This window comes from Belonocnema kinseyi, chromosome 1, assembly GCF_010883055.1.
Source record: "Belonocnema kinseyi isolate 2016_QV_RU_SX_M_011 chromosome 1, B_treatae_v1, whole genome shotgun sequence".
NCBI lineage: Eukaryota > Metazoa > Arthropoda > Insecta > Hymenoptera > Cynipidae > Belonocnema > Belonocnema kinseyi.
In genome coordinates, this window is record NC_046657.1 from 26,805,469 (window position 1) to 26,821,841 (window position 16,373).

At 27.4% G+C, this 16,373-nt stretch overlaps 1 protein-coding gene across 1 annotated transcript in view; it reads right to left on the minus strand.

Moving 5' to 3' along the window:
- LOC117175747 (ATPase family AAA domain-containing protein 2-like) overlaps positions 1-16,373 on the minus strand; it is a 169,431-nt gene that overhangs the window by 25,183 nt on the left and 127,875 nt on the right. The window contains exons 17-19 of the mRNA XM_033365521.1: positions 15,503-15,772; positions 11,357-11,548; positions 8,685-8,866 (exon numbers count right to left, since the gene is read on the minus strand). Of these exons, the coding sequence (XP_033221412.1) occupies positions 8,685-8,866; positions 11,357-11,548; positions 15,503-15,772 (644 nt within the window). The remainder of the gene's footprint in view (positions 1-8,684; positions 8,867-11,356; positions 11,549-15,502; positions 15,773-16,373) is intronic.

A 16,373-nucleotide genomic window follows, 5' to 3' on the forward strand; every position in this document is an offset into this window, starting at 1 on the left:
AAATCTTAATTTGAAAATAAAATTTTTGATTATTCATAAACAAATTGATTTTCAGTTAATTGGAATCGTGAGTATAAAACATTTAAATTGCATTAATTATTTCATTTAATATTATTATAGTAACAAAGATTAAAAATTGATTGAATCAGCCAATTTGAATTTTTTAAAATTAAATCATTTTAAGCAATTTTCAGTGAAAAGCAGTAAAACTTCAAAGATTACAAGTTTCCTTAGTGAACACTTTTTAAATTAGAAGTAAAATTCTTTTTGGTCTAAATTGTCACAAATTAATAATTTTTCAATTATTATAAATACATCAAAATTCTTGATGAAATCTTGCTAAATATTCTTTTTAAATTATTTTTTAAAAAGAAAAATCATTAATTTTTTACAGGAATCTTAAGTATATTTTGTTGATATCTGAGAAGTTTAAAAAATCATTTAAAAACGTCAAAATCTTATTTAAAGTTCTTCAAACATATTTTTTTTAAACTATTTAAATTATTGTTGAATCGCTTAAAAACTTCTGAATATCTTGTAACTTTATCGATTTTTTTCTAAAGTAATGATTGTTCAATTTTTATTTATTCTTTCAAATTTGTTTTTTTAGCTCTTTTTAAATATTCTGAAAAAAATCATTGAAAATTTCCCCAGACATTTTAATTTAATTTATTTTAATTTCTCATGAAGCTCTTAATCAATCCTGCAAAATAAAAAATAAAATACTTTAAAGTTTCTAATTTTTGTTTAAAATGTTGGTAATCTTTTGAAATATTTTTAAATATTCTCTTGAAATTAATTTTTTAAGATAAGAATCCACTTTAAATTTTCATAGGAATCTTAATGAAATTTTGGTATGTAATTTTATTTTTAATTCTTTGGAATCTTTTCAACGTTTGAATTATTTTTTAAATTCTTTCAAAACTTCTGAATATCCTTTAAAACTATTCTATTTTTTCCTACAATGTTTAATAAAATCTGCAAAATTTTGAAAAATACCTGAAAATCTTTCAGATTATTTGTTTTTACAATTTTAGAAATCTGTTAAAATGTTGTCGAAAATACTTTTAAGACTAATGATGGGGTTTATACAAAATAGTCAAATTTTTTACTCGGAAATATGAATTTTCAACTTGAATGATTAATTTTTTACAAGTTGAACATCAATTATAGTGGTTTTTATGTGGAAAAAAAATTATTAGCAAAATTAATTAGCGTGTTTCAAACTGCAATCAACCTTTACCCAACATTTAATGTACAAAATTTATTGTAAAGATTATATTAAAAAATGATTTTCAGTTAATTTGAATTGTGAGTATATTATATACTTTCCTTATTTGTACGACTTATGAATTATTTTACTGCTAATATATAAATTATTTAAATTTCAATTTGCTTCATTTTATTTTAAAACAAGTCGCTCTAAGGCACCATCTGAGACACTACGCATCTACAGCACTGGATACCTCCCTTCCATTTCAGAAAACGACCACCAGGATTTTCTGTTTGGGAAGGTGGGCTTCGATTTTTTTTCGGAGGGGGTTTCGGGTTTATGTATACGCAATGAGTGAGGGAAAAAGGAATTAAATAATGAAAATACTTAGTTTGGGGGGGGGGGCTGAGCCCCCAAGCTCCCCTTTCACCTTGACTTAACAATTGAAATATATTTTAAATTTCACTTTCAAACTCTATCTTGAATTTCTGTTTCCAAGAGATTATTAATGTAATATGATGTAATATGATGCAGTATAATGTAATATGATGGAGTATAATGTTTTATGATTTCTACTAAGGTTCAAATATTTTTTCTCAGTTTTTCATCAATATTGCGCATAAATTAGTTCGAATCTACAATAAACTAAATCCTTTTTTTTTTTGAAAAAAATATATATTTAGAGTGGCGCAAGCCCCATGAAACTCCACACGTATTTCCCATAAAAAAAGACGTTTCTGTAAATTTTGTTCAAAATCGCCAATATTAACTAAATCGACTTAAAGCTCAACCCTTCTCTTCACAAACAGTTGTAGAATACGAATAAAATATTTATTTTTAAATATCACCTCCATAAGTCTGTTTTATAGAGTCCAAAAACAAAACCATAAACGAAAAAATGGATTTTGTGAGTTTTTGGCTCTAATTATAATTTTTTAGGCTTTTTAAATTTAAATTTTTTCTCATACAATGAATACTACTTTTACTGTTATTTATATATTTAAATACATTTTTAAAATAATTTACTATTGTTTATAGCAATTTTCTCTTAGAATAGAAATAGAGAGTTAAGGTCTTTGCGAAAGTTTCCCACTTTTTGTCCAATTTCCAATTAGAGTGAAATAAGACTTAATTTATTTATCCAAAATAATTGCTTAAACAACTCATTATTATTATTAATAATATTTAATGTAATTATTGCTAGAAAGTTGCGGTTTTTTCTTATATTTATAACTAAAATTTCTGAACTTTTCACCTACTTTTTGCTTAGTAAAATAATAAATAATACAAGATTATTCTTGTTGTTTAAACAATTTATGCAAGTTAACAACACATAATTGTTTAAACAATTCATTATGGCTTATAATCCTCCTATCTTGGAGTAATGGTAAAATGTTTTTGATTTTACTGCAATTTTTAGCCTTTTTTTGTCTTTTTGGTTACGGAAAAATAATAAATATTAATATTAATTTAGGCAAAAAGGCTGTTGGTAACTATTTTAAGTCAAATTTACCTTTATGATAATTCATGTGAAAATTTGAAAAATATTTCAAATATCTGTTTTATTACCGAAAAAAATATTCACAAAGAAAAAAGATTGTTTAAAATCTTACTCTCTCATTTTTATTGATTATTTATATTTATGAGAAAAACTAATTTGTTTAAACAATTATTTTTTCTAAATTTAATTAATTTTTAAGTCACTCCAAGTAAAAAATAGACAAATATGTAGTTAAAAACTTCTGAATAAACGGAATTTTTCGATCATTAACCAAAAAGAATATTAATAAAAATAATAATAAATCGTTCAAACAATATTTCTGGCTATATTAAATTAAATATTAACTCGGTCCAAGTGAAGAGTGAACAAAAAGTTGAATATTTCAGAAAGAATCGAAATTTCTAGCATTATTCAAAAAAATTATAATAAATTATTCAATCAATTATTTTTGTTAACATAATTAAATTATTAGGTCTCTCTAATTGAAAATTAGACAAAAAGTTTAAAATTCTCGAAAAAAACGCGACTTTCTATCTCCACTCTAAGAAAAAATTGGCTAGAAACAATAATAAATTGTTTACACAACTTTTGTAAACATCTAATTATCAGTATAAAGTAGCATTTTATGTACTAGAAACCATTTGAATTTTAAAAACGCAAAAAATTTACTGTTAATTTAACTACTTCAGTTGAAATTTTAAATATTTAGTTTAAAAAAATTTTGTTCTTGTTGAAAATTAATTTTTTTAACTGAAAATTGAATTAATTCAGTTTAAAATTCCATAATTTCAGTGAAAATTTATTTTATTTGGTTAAAAATTTATTTCTCTAACTTACAATTAAACCAGAATAAACTATTCTAGTTTATTTGTTAAAAATGTATCCTTTTTAGTGGAAAATTAACCTATTTTATTGAAAATTTGTCTTTTTTGGTAGAAAATTGAACTTTTGGGTTGTAAAATTCATGAATTTTGTTACAAACTAGTTTTCTTTTGTTGAGAGTTTATCTTTTTGGTTGAAATTATATTTTTTTGTAGAAAATTAGGTTTTTTTATTTAAAATAAGTTTCTTAACAAAAAATGTAACTAGCCCATTTTTTGTCGACATCTTTATTTTTATAGGCATTTCATCTTTTTGTTTGAAAATTTAACTATTTCGTTTAAAATGTATTTTATTTGGTGAGAAATTCATCCAATTTGTTACAAAATACTCTTATTGTTTAAAAATTAATTTTTTTCCCTAAAAATTTAGCTATTCCATTATTGCTCTAAAGTTTGAATAACTCGGAAAATAGTCGAAAAAATTTCATTTTTTGGTTTTCGTTTTAAGGCGACTGACTACTGTATTTTTCAATTTAAAGTGAAAAATGATTTTTAATTTTAAATAAACATGTTGAATTACCATTTATTTTTCTATGATTATTTTTTTTTATTCTTAACTCAATTCAAAAAGATTTTTGAAAATTTCAGGTATGCCAAATCAGAATTTTAAAAAAATGTAAAATTCGATATTTTATTTTATTTTAAAAAAATTATATGATTTGATAAAAAAATCAAAATAATATTAAATATTTTCCAAAAAAGATGAATTTTCTGCAAAAAACTTACATTTTTAACCCGAAAATATAAATTTTTCATGAAAAAGTTCATTTTTAACCGAGAAAGAGAAAGTTTTAATTTTAATTTCAAAAAGTTAAAAATTCCTACAAAAAAAAGTGAAACCTCAACAGCAGCAAAAAATTATTTTTCAACCATTTGTATTTTTAACCAAAAAATATTAAATATTTTCGAAAAGAGACGAATTTTATGCAAAAAAACTTACATTTTTAGACCGAAAATATGGATTTCCCATTAAAAAGTTCATTTTCAACTGAGAAAGACAAATTTTCAGCAAAAATTGTAATATTTAATATTTCAATCCACAAATATTTTCTTTTTTAAATAAAGAACTGTTGAATCCTCAAACAAAAAATATTTTAATTTTAGACCAAATAGATGCAATTTTAATAAAGAAAAAGTTGAGATTAATTGGTTTGATTTAATTAAAAATTATTATACTTTGTAGAAAACTGAACACTTTTGGTAAAATATCATTTAATATTTTATTAAAAAAGCGTTGCTTTTTGGTTGAAATTTTATTTCAATTAAGTAGTTAAATCATAATTTAAATATTTCATTGAAAATTTGTATTTTTTGTAAATAAAAATTAATTTTTAAACTGACAATTTAACTTTTTGGTTGAAAATTTCTATTTTCTATTTAAAAACTTGACTACTTCGTTAAAATTTATATTTTCCAAAAGAAAATTTATCTTCTTGACTGAAAATTCAACTATTTGGTCTAAATTGGCAATCTAAAATAATTTTCAAGGTATTTATTAACAGATTTATTAAAATTTACTGACGTGGGCCACCATTGTGTGCCGAAACGCAAAGCATTTTTTTCAATTTACCGGCATCCAAAAGCGAACAACGAACTTCAAATAATTCTATACAAAAAATCTTAATTTTCGACAAATTAATTTAAGTTTGGGCCCCCATACCATCGCCATAACATTTAATGTATTCTGTGTTATGTGCTTATAGAACATTCATTTGTGTTAAATAAAAAATTTATGTCAATTAAATTAAGTTTCAGCCCCCATCCGCAGTTGAAATATCAATTAATATCGTTTAAAAAAGGTACAAAAGTAAAAAATTATTTGAAAATATACAGTATAATGGAATTTAGGTCAATTGAATTCTAAAGTGGCAGGACGACCTGCATTATCACACTGAGAGTCCAGTGAGGCAGTCCGGGTCGAAGCGCGTTCGGTTTCGTATGATTGAAAAAAAATTAAAAAGGGAACATAAAATAAAAACTATGGGTCCTTACTCAAATTAAAAACATTTTCTTTACGATTGTGACACTTGGTTTAATCAAACACGATATTTTTTCGCGAGAAAAAAAAACAGTTGTCTATGGGACGTTTATGGGATATTAAAATGTCTACAGTTGAATATTAACATTTTTATATATCTTAATGGGGATATTTTAATATTCCCAGAAATGTACATACCCGAGACATCCCGGATATCCTAGGGATATTTAAATTTGAACATTGCAGAATATCTCCAATATATCATGGGAATATCCCCAAGATATCCATGCGATATGTTTAAGATATCATTTCTATTATCTCAAGATATCTTTGAAATATTCTCAAGATATCACTGAAATATCTGCAAGATATGCTATCCAGAATATATCCTTGTAATATCCTTGGAATATCCCCGGATATCCTTGGAATATCCCCGAGACATCCTTGGGATACTCCGAAGATATCCCTGTGATACTCTCAAAATATCCCAAAGATACCCCAAAGATATCTTTTGGAATATCCTTAAGATATCCTTGGCATATCTACAGGATATCATATCCATAAAGTATTCCTGGAATAAACCTGAAATATCCTAGTGATAACCCCAATATATCCCTGTGATATCCTTAAAATATCCTTAGGATATCCCTAGAATATTCCCTAAATATCCTTAAGATATCATTGGAATATCCTCAAGATATCTTTCTCTTATCTCCAAGATATCATATCCCTAAGATATGCTTGGGATATCCTTGAAATATCCATGTGATATTCCCAATATATCTATGGGATATCCCCAATATATCCATGTAATATCCCCAAAATATCATTGGCATGTCTACAATATATCCTTGGAATATCCCTAAGATACCCTTGTGACAATTTCACGGTATCCTTGGAATATCCCTGATATATACCTGTATTATCCTACATATATCCCTAGGACATCTCTAGGAATATCCCCAAGATATATTTGTAATATCCTCAAGATATACTTAAAATATCCCCAATGTATCCTTGAAGTATCCTCAAAATACCCCAGGGATGCCCCGAAGATATCCTTGGAATATCCCTGAAATAACCTTGGAATATCCTCAATATATATCTGTGATATCTCCCATATATCCATCTGATATGCCGAAGATATCCGTGGGATATCCCCAAAAAATCCATATTATATTCCTAAGATATCATTGCCCACCACGATATCATTGGGAACCCCCAAGTTATCCTTCGGATACCCCAATATATCCTTGGAATATTCCTCAAGATATCCCGTGGAACATACATAGGATATCCCTAAGATATCCTTGACATATCTCTAAGATACCCTGTCCCCAAGATATCCTTGGAATATCCGCTAGATATCCCTGGGAAACCCCTAAGATATCCTTGCAATATCCCCCAAGATATCGCCAATATATCCATATAGTATCCCCTGGAATATCCCACAGACATATTTGGAATATCCTCAAGATATACTCGAAATATCCCTTGAAATATTCCCAAGATATCCCTGGATTATTCCTAAGTTCTCCTTGGCATATACTTATGATATCCTATCCACAAGATATCCTTGGAATATCTCTGAAATACCCTTGTGATATCCATAAAGTATACCTGTGATATATCCAATATATTTCTGATATGTCGAAGATATCCTTGGGATATCCCCAAAATATCCCTATTGTATCCCCAAGATATCATTGCCCCTCCCCCTCACGATATCATTAGGAACCCCTAAGAAATCCTTCGGATACCCTAATATATCCTTGGAATATCCCCTGAGATATCCCGTGGAACATCCCCAAGATATCCCTAAGATATCCTTGGCATATCTTCAAGATAATCTGCCCATAAGACATCACTGGGATATCCTTGAAATATCCCTGTGATATCCCCAATATATGCGTGTAATATTCCTGTTATATCCCTAAAATATCCATGTGATATCCTAAAGATATCCGTGTGATATTATTATGCTTTCCCCAAAATATTTCTGTGATATCATTAAGATATCTTTCAGAACCCCTCAAGATATTCTTGGAATATTCCCAAGATATTCTTGGAATATCTCCAATTTATCCTTACAATATCCCCAAGGTATCCTTGGAATATGCCCAAGATATCCTTGGAATATCTCTAAGCTATCCCAAGATATCCTTGGAATATTCTCCAAGATGTCTCCCATATATCCCTATAGTATCCCTGGGAATATTCCAAAGGAAGATCCCTTGGAATATTTCCAAGATATCCTTGGAAGATCCCTTGGAATATTTCCAAGATATCCCTGGAATATCCCTAACATGTCCTTGGCATATCTTCAAGATATCCTACCCCCAAGATATCACTGGGATATCCTTAAAATATTCTTGTGATATCTCCGATTAATCCCTGTGATATTCCCAAAATATGCCTATTATATCCCCAAAATATAATTAGGAACCCCCCAAGATATCCTTGGAATATCCACCAAGATATCACGTGGAAACCCCCCAAGATATCTCTAAGATATCCCTGGAATATCCCTAAGATATCCTTGGCATATCTACCAAGATATCCTGTGCACAAGATATCAATGGGATATGCCTAAATTATCCTTGATATCCTCAAGATATCCGTGGGATATTCCTGTGTGATATACCCAAAACATATCTGTGATATCATCAAGATAACATTGGGAACCCCTCAAGAAATTTTTGGAATATTCCCAATATACTATTGGAATATCCTCAAGATATCCCTGAGATATTCCTAAGATATCCTTGGAATATCCGCAAAATATCTCTAGGATACCCCCAAGATATCCTTCGAATATCCCCCGAGATATCCCTGGGATATATCTAAAATATCTTTGGAATATCCATGGAACAAACGTGTTATTTAAATAAACACAGAAATTCTATAGAACAATTAAAAAAATTCAAACCCATATACCGCTTTGGATATTGTTTAATGGTACAATAATAATTATTGCAAATCATTTAAATCTTTTAGGAATTATTTGTCTGCAATCTAGAGATGGGATGTTTCAGAAAAAAAACTTTAAATGTATTTTATTTTTAAACTTATCGCTATTTGAAGGTTATGGTTGAGCAGGTGTTTCCTTACATGTTATCAGAAGTCAGCATTCCTGTGGGACAAAGAATTTCGAGTCTACCCATTATAACTGTGAACGTCTCTTTCAGCAAAGGTTGGATTTTCGCTGAGAGGGACTTTACTGGTGCAACCGCCACTCGATGTGACGCTGGAACAATGTTTTGTTGAGCTTTTATGAAATCTTGTTTATCCACCTTTTGTAAAATTCAGAAAGAAAAAGTAAAAAACTGATTAGGCATAAAATAAAATAGTTATAAATAAAACAAACAAGAGATTAGTCTAAATTTTATACCGAATTTTCATCCATATTGTTCAAAAATTTCTTCTAATCCAAAAAAATGGATTTAAAAAAAAATTTGTTTAGTGGTTCAACCCCATGAAGTTTAACACGTATTTCACATAAGAAAAAAATACGTATTTGCAAATTTTATTCAGAATCGTCAATATTAAGTGAGTCGAGTTCAAACTCAACAGTTATCTTCAAAACTAGCCATAGAATACGAATAAAATATTATTTTTTAAATATCACCCCCATAAGTCGTTTTTATAGGGTCCTGATGAAAACTCCATAAGTGGAAAATTGTGTTTTTGCGAGTTTCTCATGCTAATTAGGAATTTTTTGGGCAGGCTAAAATTGTTTAAACAGTTTATTATTGTTTATATCAATTTTCTTTTGGAAAAGAGTTAGAAAATTTTTTATTTTTTTAGTCTTATCGAGGCAACAGTCACTTAAATTTTACAGAAAAAATTGTTTAACCTATTTATTATTATTTATAATAATAATCTCTTAGAATAATGCGAGAAAGTTGCCGTTTTTTCACCAACTCTCTTTTTTTTGTCCACTTTTCAACCCAAAGTAAGGTGATAATTAAATCAAGTTAACAAGAATAATTGTTTAAACAATTAATTCATATTTTTAATAATATTCTCTTTGAATGATGCTATAAAGTTGCAGTTTTTTTTTAATTTTCCACTTTTTGTCCAAATTTTAATTATTGTGAGGAAATAATCAATTAAACCTAACAAAAATAATTGTTTAAATCTTTCATTATTATTTATAACAATATTCTCTTACAGTAATAATAGAAAGTTGTCGTTTTTTTCTGAAATTTTTCACTTTTTGTCAACTTTTCACACAGAGCGAGGTAATAAGTATTAAAAAATGAACATTAATAATTGTTTAAACAAATTATTATTGTGTATAGCTATCTTCTTCTATTGTAATGCTACAAAGTTGCGGCTTTTTCTGAAATTTTTCACTTTTTGTTCACTTTTTAATTGCAGTGCATTAATAATTAATTTAGGTTTACAAAAATAATTTTTTAAACAATTTATCATTATTTAGAAAAATATTCTCTTGAAATAATTCTAGAAAGTTGCAGTTTTCTCTGAAAGCTTCCACTTTTTGTCAACTTTTCACTTAGATCGAGGTAATAAATATTGACAAATAAACACAGATAATTGTTTAAACAAAATATTATTCTTTATAAGTATCTTCTTCTATTTTAATGTTAAATAGTTGCGACATTTTCTGTAATTTTCCACTTTTTGTCCATTTTTCAATTAAAGTGAGGTAATCATTAATTTATGTTAACAAAAGTGATCGTTTAAACAATCGATCATTGTTTTCCATAATATTTCTTTTGAATATTGCAGGAAAGTTGCAGTTTTTTCTAAAATTTTTCACTTTTTGTACAAATTTTAATTATTGTGAGGTTATATTTAATGGAATTTAGCAAAAATAATTATTTAAACTAATTATTATTGTTTTTAACTATATTCCTGTATAGCAATGCTAAAAAGTTGCGAGATTTTCTGAAATTTTAATTTTTTCTTTGACTTTTCATTAAGAAACAAATAATAAATATTTATATAAATTTTAAATAAAAAACTATCCATATATTTTAAATATTTATTTTAATTTAGATTAATTGTTTAAAAGTAAAAACGACAGAAAAAACCGCAACTTTATAATAATATACAAAGAGAATATTATCAGAAATGAAAATAAATTCTTTAAACAAATATTTTTGTTACCCTCAATTAATTATTAGTTCACTTTTATTGGAAAATGGACAAAAAGTGGAACATTTTAGAAAGAACTGTAACTTCCTAGGAGTATTCTAAGAGATTATTCTTTTAATCAGTTATAAATGGTGAAACAATTGTTTCTGTTTGATTTAATCGATTATTTTTTCGTTCAAACTAAAAAGTTAAAAATAAGTTTAAAAAATCGACAAAAACGGCGACTTTCTAACTCTAATATAAGAAAAAATTTCTAAAGACAATAATAAATTTTTTAAACAATTAATGTAAATATCTCATTATCACTATAAGTATTTAAAATATTTAAAAATAGAATATTAAAATACATTTTAAAATAAGTTTTGATCTGTATTCTATGGTTAATTTTAAAAAGAAATATTCCAGTTCAACTCGATTCACCCAATATTGATGATTCTGAATCAAATTTACAAATATTTTTTTGTGGATTCAAATAAATTAAAGGGCGATATGCATAGAAATTCAAAAACAAATTTCCAATCAATTTTTGGACCAGCCTGCTAAGACATTAAATAAGAATATTAAAAATTAGAGGAGAAAATAAATTTAAAAATGAGTTCTTTACATTTGTTGAAAAATATTTACAAAGAAATATTTAATTTTGAAAGAAGGATTTTTACTTTGAGGGATCTCTCATTTATGTGATATTTGGACTTCGAAGTGTAAATCTGAGGATAATTTCGCCTAACACAACACATCACGGCTTCAGCACACAAAGCCTGAAGATCACTTCCACAATATCCGAGAGTTTTAGATGCCAGATAAGCGAGAAACTTTTGGGGTGGTTTCTGTTTCCAACTCTTCACGTGAACCTATATCCAAAATCTTTGCTATATCACACAAAAAAATGAGATAAAAGCAAATTTTTTCGATTTCCCAACCGGACTGCGCATGCGCCACACGAGCATCCTCATTGGGTGTTTATGGGGCGCTTACTTGAAAAAATTAAGTATGCGAATGAATTTTTCACAATATATAAAAATTAAAAAGTAAAACAAAATATTATTAATTGTTCAAAATTTACATTCGTGAAAAAAAGTATTCCTTCATTTGAATCTTAAATCATTCATTTTTCTGGAAAGAGTAGATTAGAATAAATAATTTACTTTCTAATCTAAAAAACTATCTTTTGTTATGCAAATTAATCTAATTAATTCTACAATGACGATTTATTATAAGAAATTGATTTACAAATTGAATTCAAAACAAGCGCGCTATTTACGGCCAATGATACTCCCAATGCGACGCATGCGCAGTACAAAAGAAATGAAAATGTTGAATGATAACATGGAATTGCACTGCCCATGAACCGTGACTTTCGCTCTTATCGCGATTTTGGGTAACTTTTAGTTCTATATTGAAGAATGAGAGAATAAATTAAAGGGACCTGGGAAAGTGTCCTTGAAAAAAGTTAGGTTAACTATAATGTATTTTTTAAACATTTTTAATCTTCGAGGTTTATCGTATGCAGCAATTGAGAAAAATACGGCAGAATTAATTTTTAACAAAAAATGGGAATTTTCAACAACATGGTTACATTTTTAAATAAAGAAATTATTTTTTAAATAAAAGAATTAATCTTCAATCAAAAACATAAATTATGACCCAGTTAATAAAGTTTATAACAAAAAAAGTAGTGATGCCGTCCGAGACGAGAAATACCGAGGCTGGCTCGCTTTCGTCTCGGTCATTCCTCGATTCCGTCTCGTTTTCGTCTCGTCCTTACTCGGTCTCGCCTCGGTTTTTTCCGAAGAATGCAACAGTGCAGTGATTTTAATCTACTTATAGGACTGCAAAAATATTTAAGATATTTTAATGTTTTAAAATTATTACAACAGATTACTAAAATATTTTACAAATATTTCAAAGGATTGATCAGGCTTTTTAAATATTTCTAATAATTTCACAGAATTTAATTTTGCGAAGATTTCAAAAGAATGCAAAAGACTCCACACAAATTTAAATATATAACATAGACTTTACACACTTGAAAAGATTTTAAAAAATTCACAGAGTTCGAAGAATTTATCAGGCTTTTTAAATATATCTAAAAATTTTACAAAGAATTCAATTTTGCTACAATTTTAAAATATTTAAAAAGGTTGCACAGATTTTAATACATTTGAAGGATTGCACAAAGATTTGAAATATTTTCATGTTTTAAAATTATTACAACAGATTACTAAAATATTTCACAAATATTTCAAAGAATTGATCAGACTTTTTAAATATTTCCAGTAATTTTACATAATTCAATTCTGCTAAGATTTTAAAAGTTTACAAAATATTTCACACAAATTTAAAGATATAATATATACTTTACACGCTTTAAAAAATTTCAAGAAATTCACAGATTTTAAATTGCACAAATATTTGGAATATTTTCATGTTTTTAAATTATTACAACAGATTTCTAAAAGATTTCACAAATATCTCAAAGAATTGATCGGGTTTTGTAAATATCTCTAAAAGTTTCACAAAGAATTTAATTTTGCTACAATTGCCCAAAAATGGAATTTTTAAATTTTTAGTTAAAAAATTAATTTTAGATAAAAAACTAATTTTCAATAGAAAACAAATTTTATTTGAAAAATGAATTTTCAACCAAAAATGTGAATTAGTCACTAAGAAGATTAATTTTCTACACAAAGTTTCAAAAAAATACAGAAATTTTTAACAGACGGCACGCCCGTGTTGCGCGTGCCGTGGCACAGTGGGGCCAAATGGATTGTCCGTGAACACATTATTTTTTAGCCCAAACTATTCGACCGATTTTTAATTATTTTTTAAAAATTAAAGCTTATGAAATTTCTAACAAAGTTGCCTAGGCATATTTTTTCTTAAAGTTTAAAATTTTGTTTATTTAACAATGCAAATTCATAAGAAAAATCTAAGAAGATGCCATTTTGTGAAAATTTATCCAATTTACGCGAAAGTACATAAAATTAGAGGGGAAACTTGTCTTGAATAGTGTCCAGTAGTATCAGATATTAAAAAAATTGCTTATCCTTGTTATTAACAAATTAATCAACAAAAGTTAGATTTTTAGTATAAATGACTTATAGCTACTTCAGATGTGTGCTTTTAAATGGAAATCTGAAGAAAAAACTTTCGATATAACTTATAAAAAAATAGAGATCATTTGTTAATTATTTAAACAAATTTGATAAACATATCCATAAATTCGTCATTTTCAAATAGATTTGTTTAATTTTTTTAAACAGAAAGGGCAATAAATATCTTGCTTATAGCTCTATATATTTATTTTGTAATAATCCTAAACCATTAGTAATTGTTGTTAAAAAATGTGATAAACAAATGCATAATTTGTCCCTGTTTTAGAAGATAAATTTATTTTCCTTAACACAACCAATTAAATGTGTATAACCAATGGGCCACGGACACCTCGGTTAGTTCCACTGTGCCACGGCACGCGTGACACGGGCCATGCGCGCTAAGTGCCGAGCGACAAAAAGCAATAACTTGCGACTTGATGAAAGTTTTCATGTTTTTCTGTTTATGTGATGCATTGAGAAATAAAGATTGATATTGGATGATAAAAAATAAAAAATTAGATAGAGAAGTTATATTTATTTTAATTTGTTTAAATAAATGCTTTATATTTTTAAAAAATTACGGTTATTGTTAAAATAAAAAATCTATATCGAAAGCACGCCCAGTTTACAACTATCATGTACAAAATTAGCCAAATAAATCCAAAGAACCGATAGCAAATAAATAATGACCAAATTCATGTAGAAAAATGTTTAAAAAAAATAACTTTTGTATAACTTCGAATTCCATCAAATCGCTCAAATTTTATTTTTCGTTTATCCTTGGGAACCGAATGAAGCAACTTCCGCGAAAAAAGGTCGACCATTGAAAAATTGGTGGCTCACTTGGCAGATTTGGAAACTTTGAAGAATAAACTTCCAAAGTAAAATTTTTTAAATTACAGGATTGATTTATAAAGAGAGGCTTAAATTAATGACGAATGTATTTTTTCCAGTGATTGAGGTTTTTCTACTGACAAAAATACTTTGGAAAAAATGTGGTAAGTCGTATATTTATGATTTTTAAAACTAATACAATTTTTGTAGTTTTATTTACCAATGAAAAAATTTTTTCGTCAATCCTATAAATTTGAACATTATTTTTTGAAAACAGGAGTCCTTTACACATCAATTAAAGCTCAAAAAGCTATAAAAAATTTAAGAATCTATCCATGTCAGGAAGGGAGATGTTTTGTCCTAATGTGGAATAAAAAACGAAACCTAAACAAATTTAATTTTACAATTAGCCATTTAAAATTATTTTTATTTGAAATTTACGTTTCATGGCGATTCCAGCAATATGACACTTGCAATCATAAGATTGAAATTAGAATAAGTTGACGCAGATTTTTGTTTAAAAATTCTTAAAAATTCCACTGTTGAATTTAGTAGAAAATGTTGTTGTTGTTAATTCAATTGTTGAATTTTGTAACAATTTTATTTCTGAAAAAGATTAATGCAGAGTTTACAACCAAAGTGATTAATTTTGAACAAAATAGTTCAATCGTCAACGAAAAAAGAATACTTTTCTCTCAGTGCCAAAAAATTGTTATGTTTTATTTTTTATTCCTCGTTAGTAAAAAAAAAAAAAAAAAAAAAAACCACTGGAAAAGTTCGACACAGCGTCTTGCGCCCACTCAGCGATGAAACTTTAAAGATTTCTGTCCGGGGTTACAAATAAAAATTAATTGTAAACTAAATAAATTAAAATACCGCAAGTATCTCCTTCCTGGAGGTAAAACACGGCAGAGGAAAATACAGCTCTCTGTCAAATCTGCCCGGTCTTCGAAGAGCTGGATCAATCGCATCCAATCGGTTTGTAGCTCCAATTACAATAATTTCCGAATTGTTATCCAAACCATCCATTAATGCCAAAAGTGTGGAAACGACACTAGCGTGGACAAAATCCTGACGATTCGACCTTACCGGTGCTAAACCATCAACCTCGTCGAAAAAAATAATGCAAGGTCTCGTTTGCTGCGCCTAGGAGTAAAATAATAATTTTATTAATTTTAGATTAATTATTCATTGTTCCAGGAATTTATTTATTACATAAATATTTATTTTTTAAGCTTATTTGTTTGCTTATTTCTAAGGTTATATTAATTTTTAATTCTGCAAAATTAATTTAAAATTAATAATATTTTTAAATAAAACCTAAATTAATATCCCATCAGTGAAAAATTAGGGTTTGCGACCCATCCCCTACCTCAATTATTCTCTTTACTCTTCTTCAATTTTAATCATTTATCTTACTTTCTTTAATTTACTCTCCCCCTATTTCACATCCTTTCCTCTAACTTTCTTTCCCCTAAGTGCTCCTTATTTCGCCTAAGTACCCACCCCTGATTTCCCTCACTTCTCCTCCTCTCAATTCCCCTCACTACTCTCCCTTACTTCCATCAATTCATCTACCTCTCTCATTTCCCCTACTTCCTCTCCCCTGATTTCTCCTTTTCATTTACATTCATTTCTTCTTCGTTTCATTTAACTCATTTATCCGTATTTTCCCTTCTATAATTTCCTATACTTTTTCATTCCACGCTCCACCTCACTCCTCGACATATTTATCCTCCCAACACTC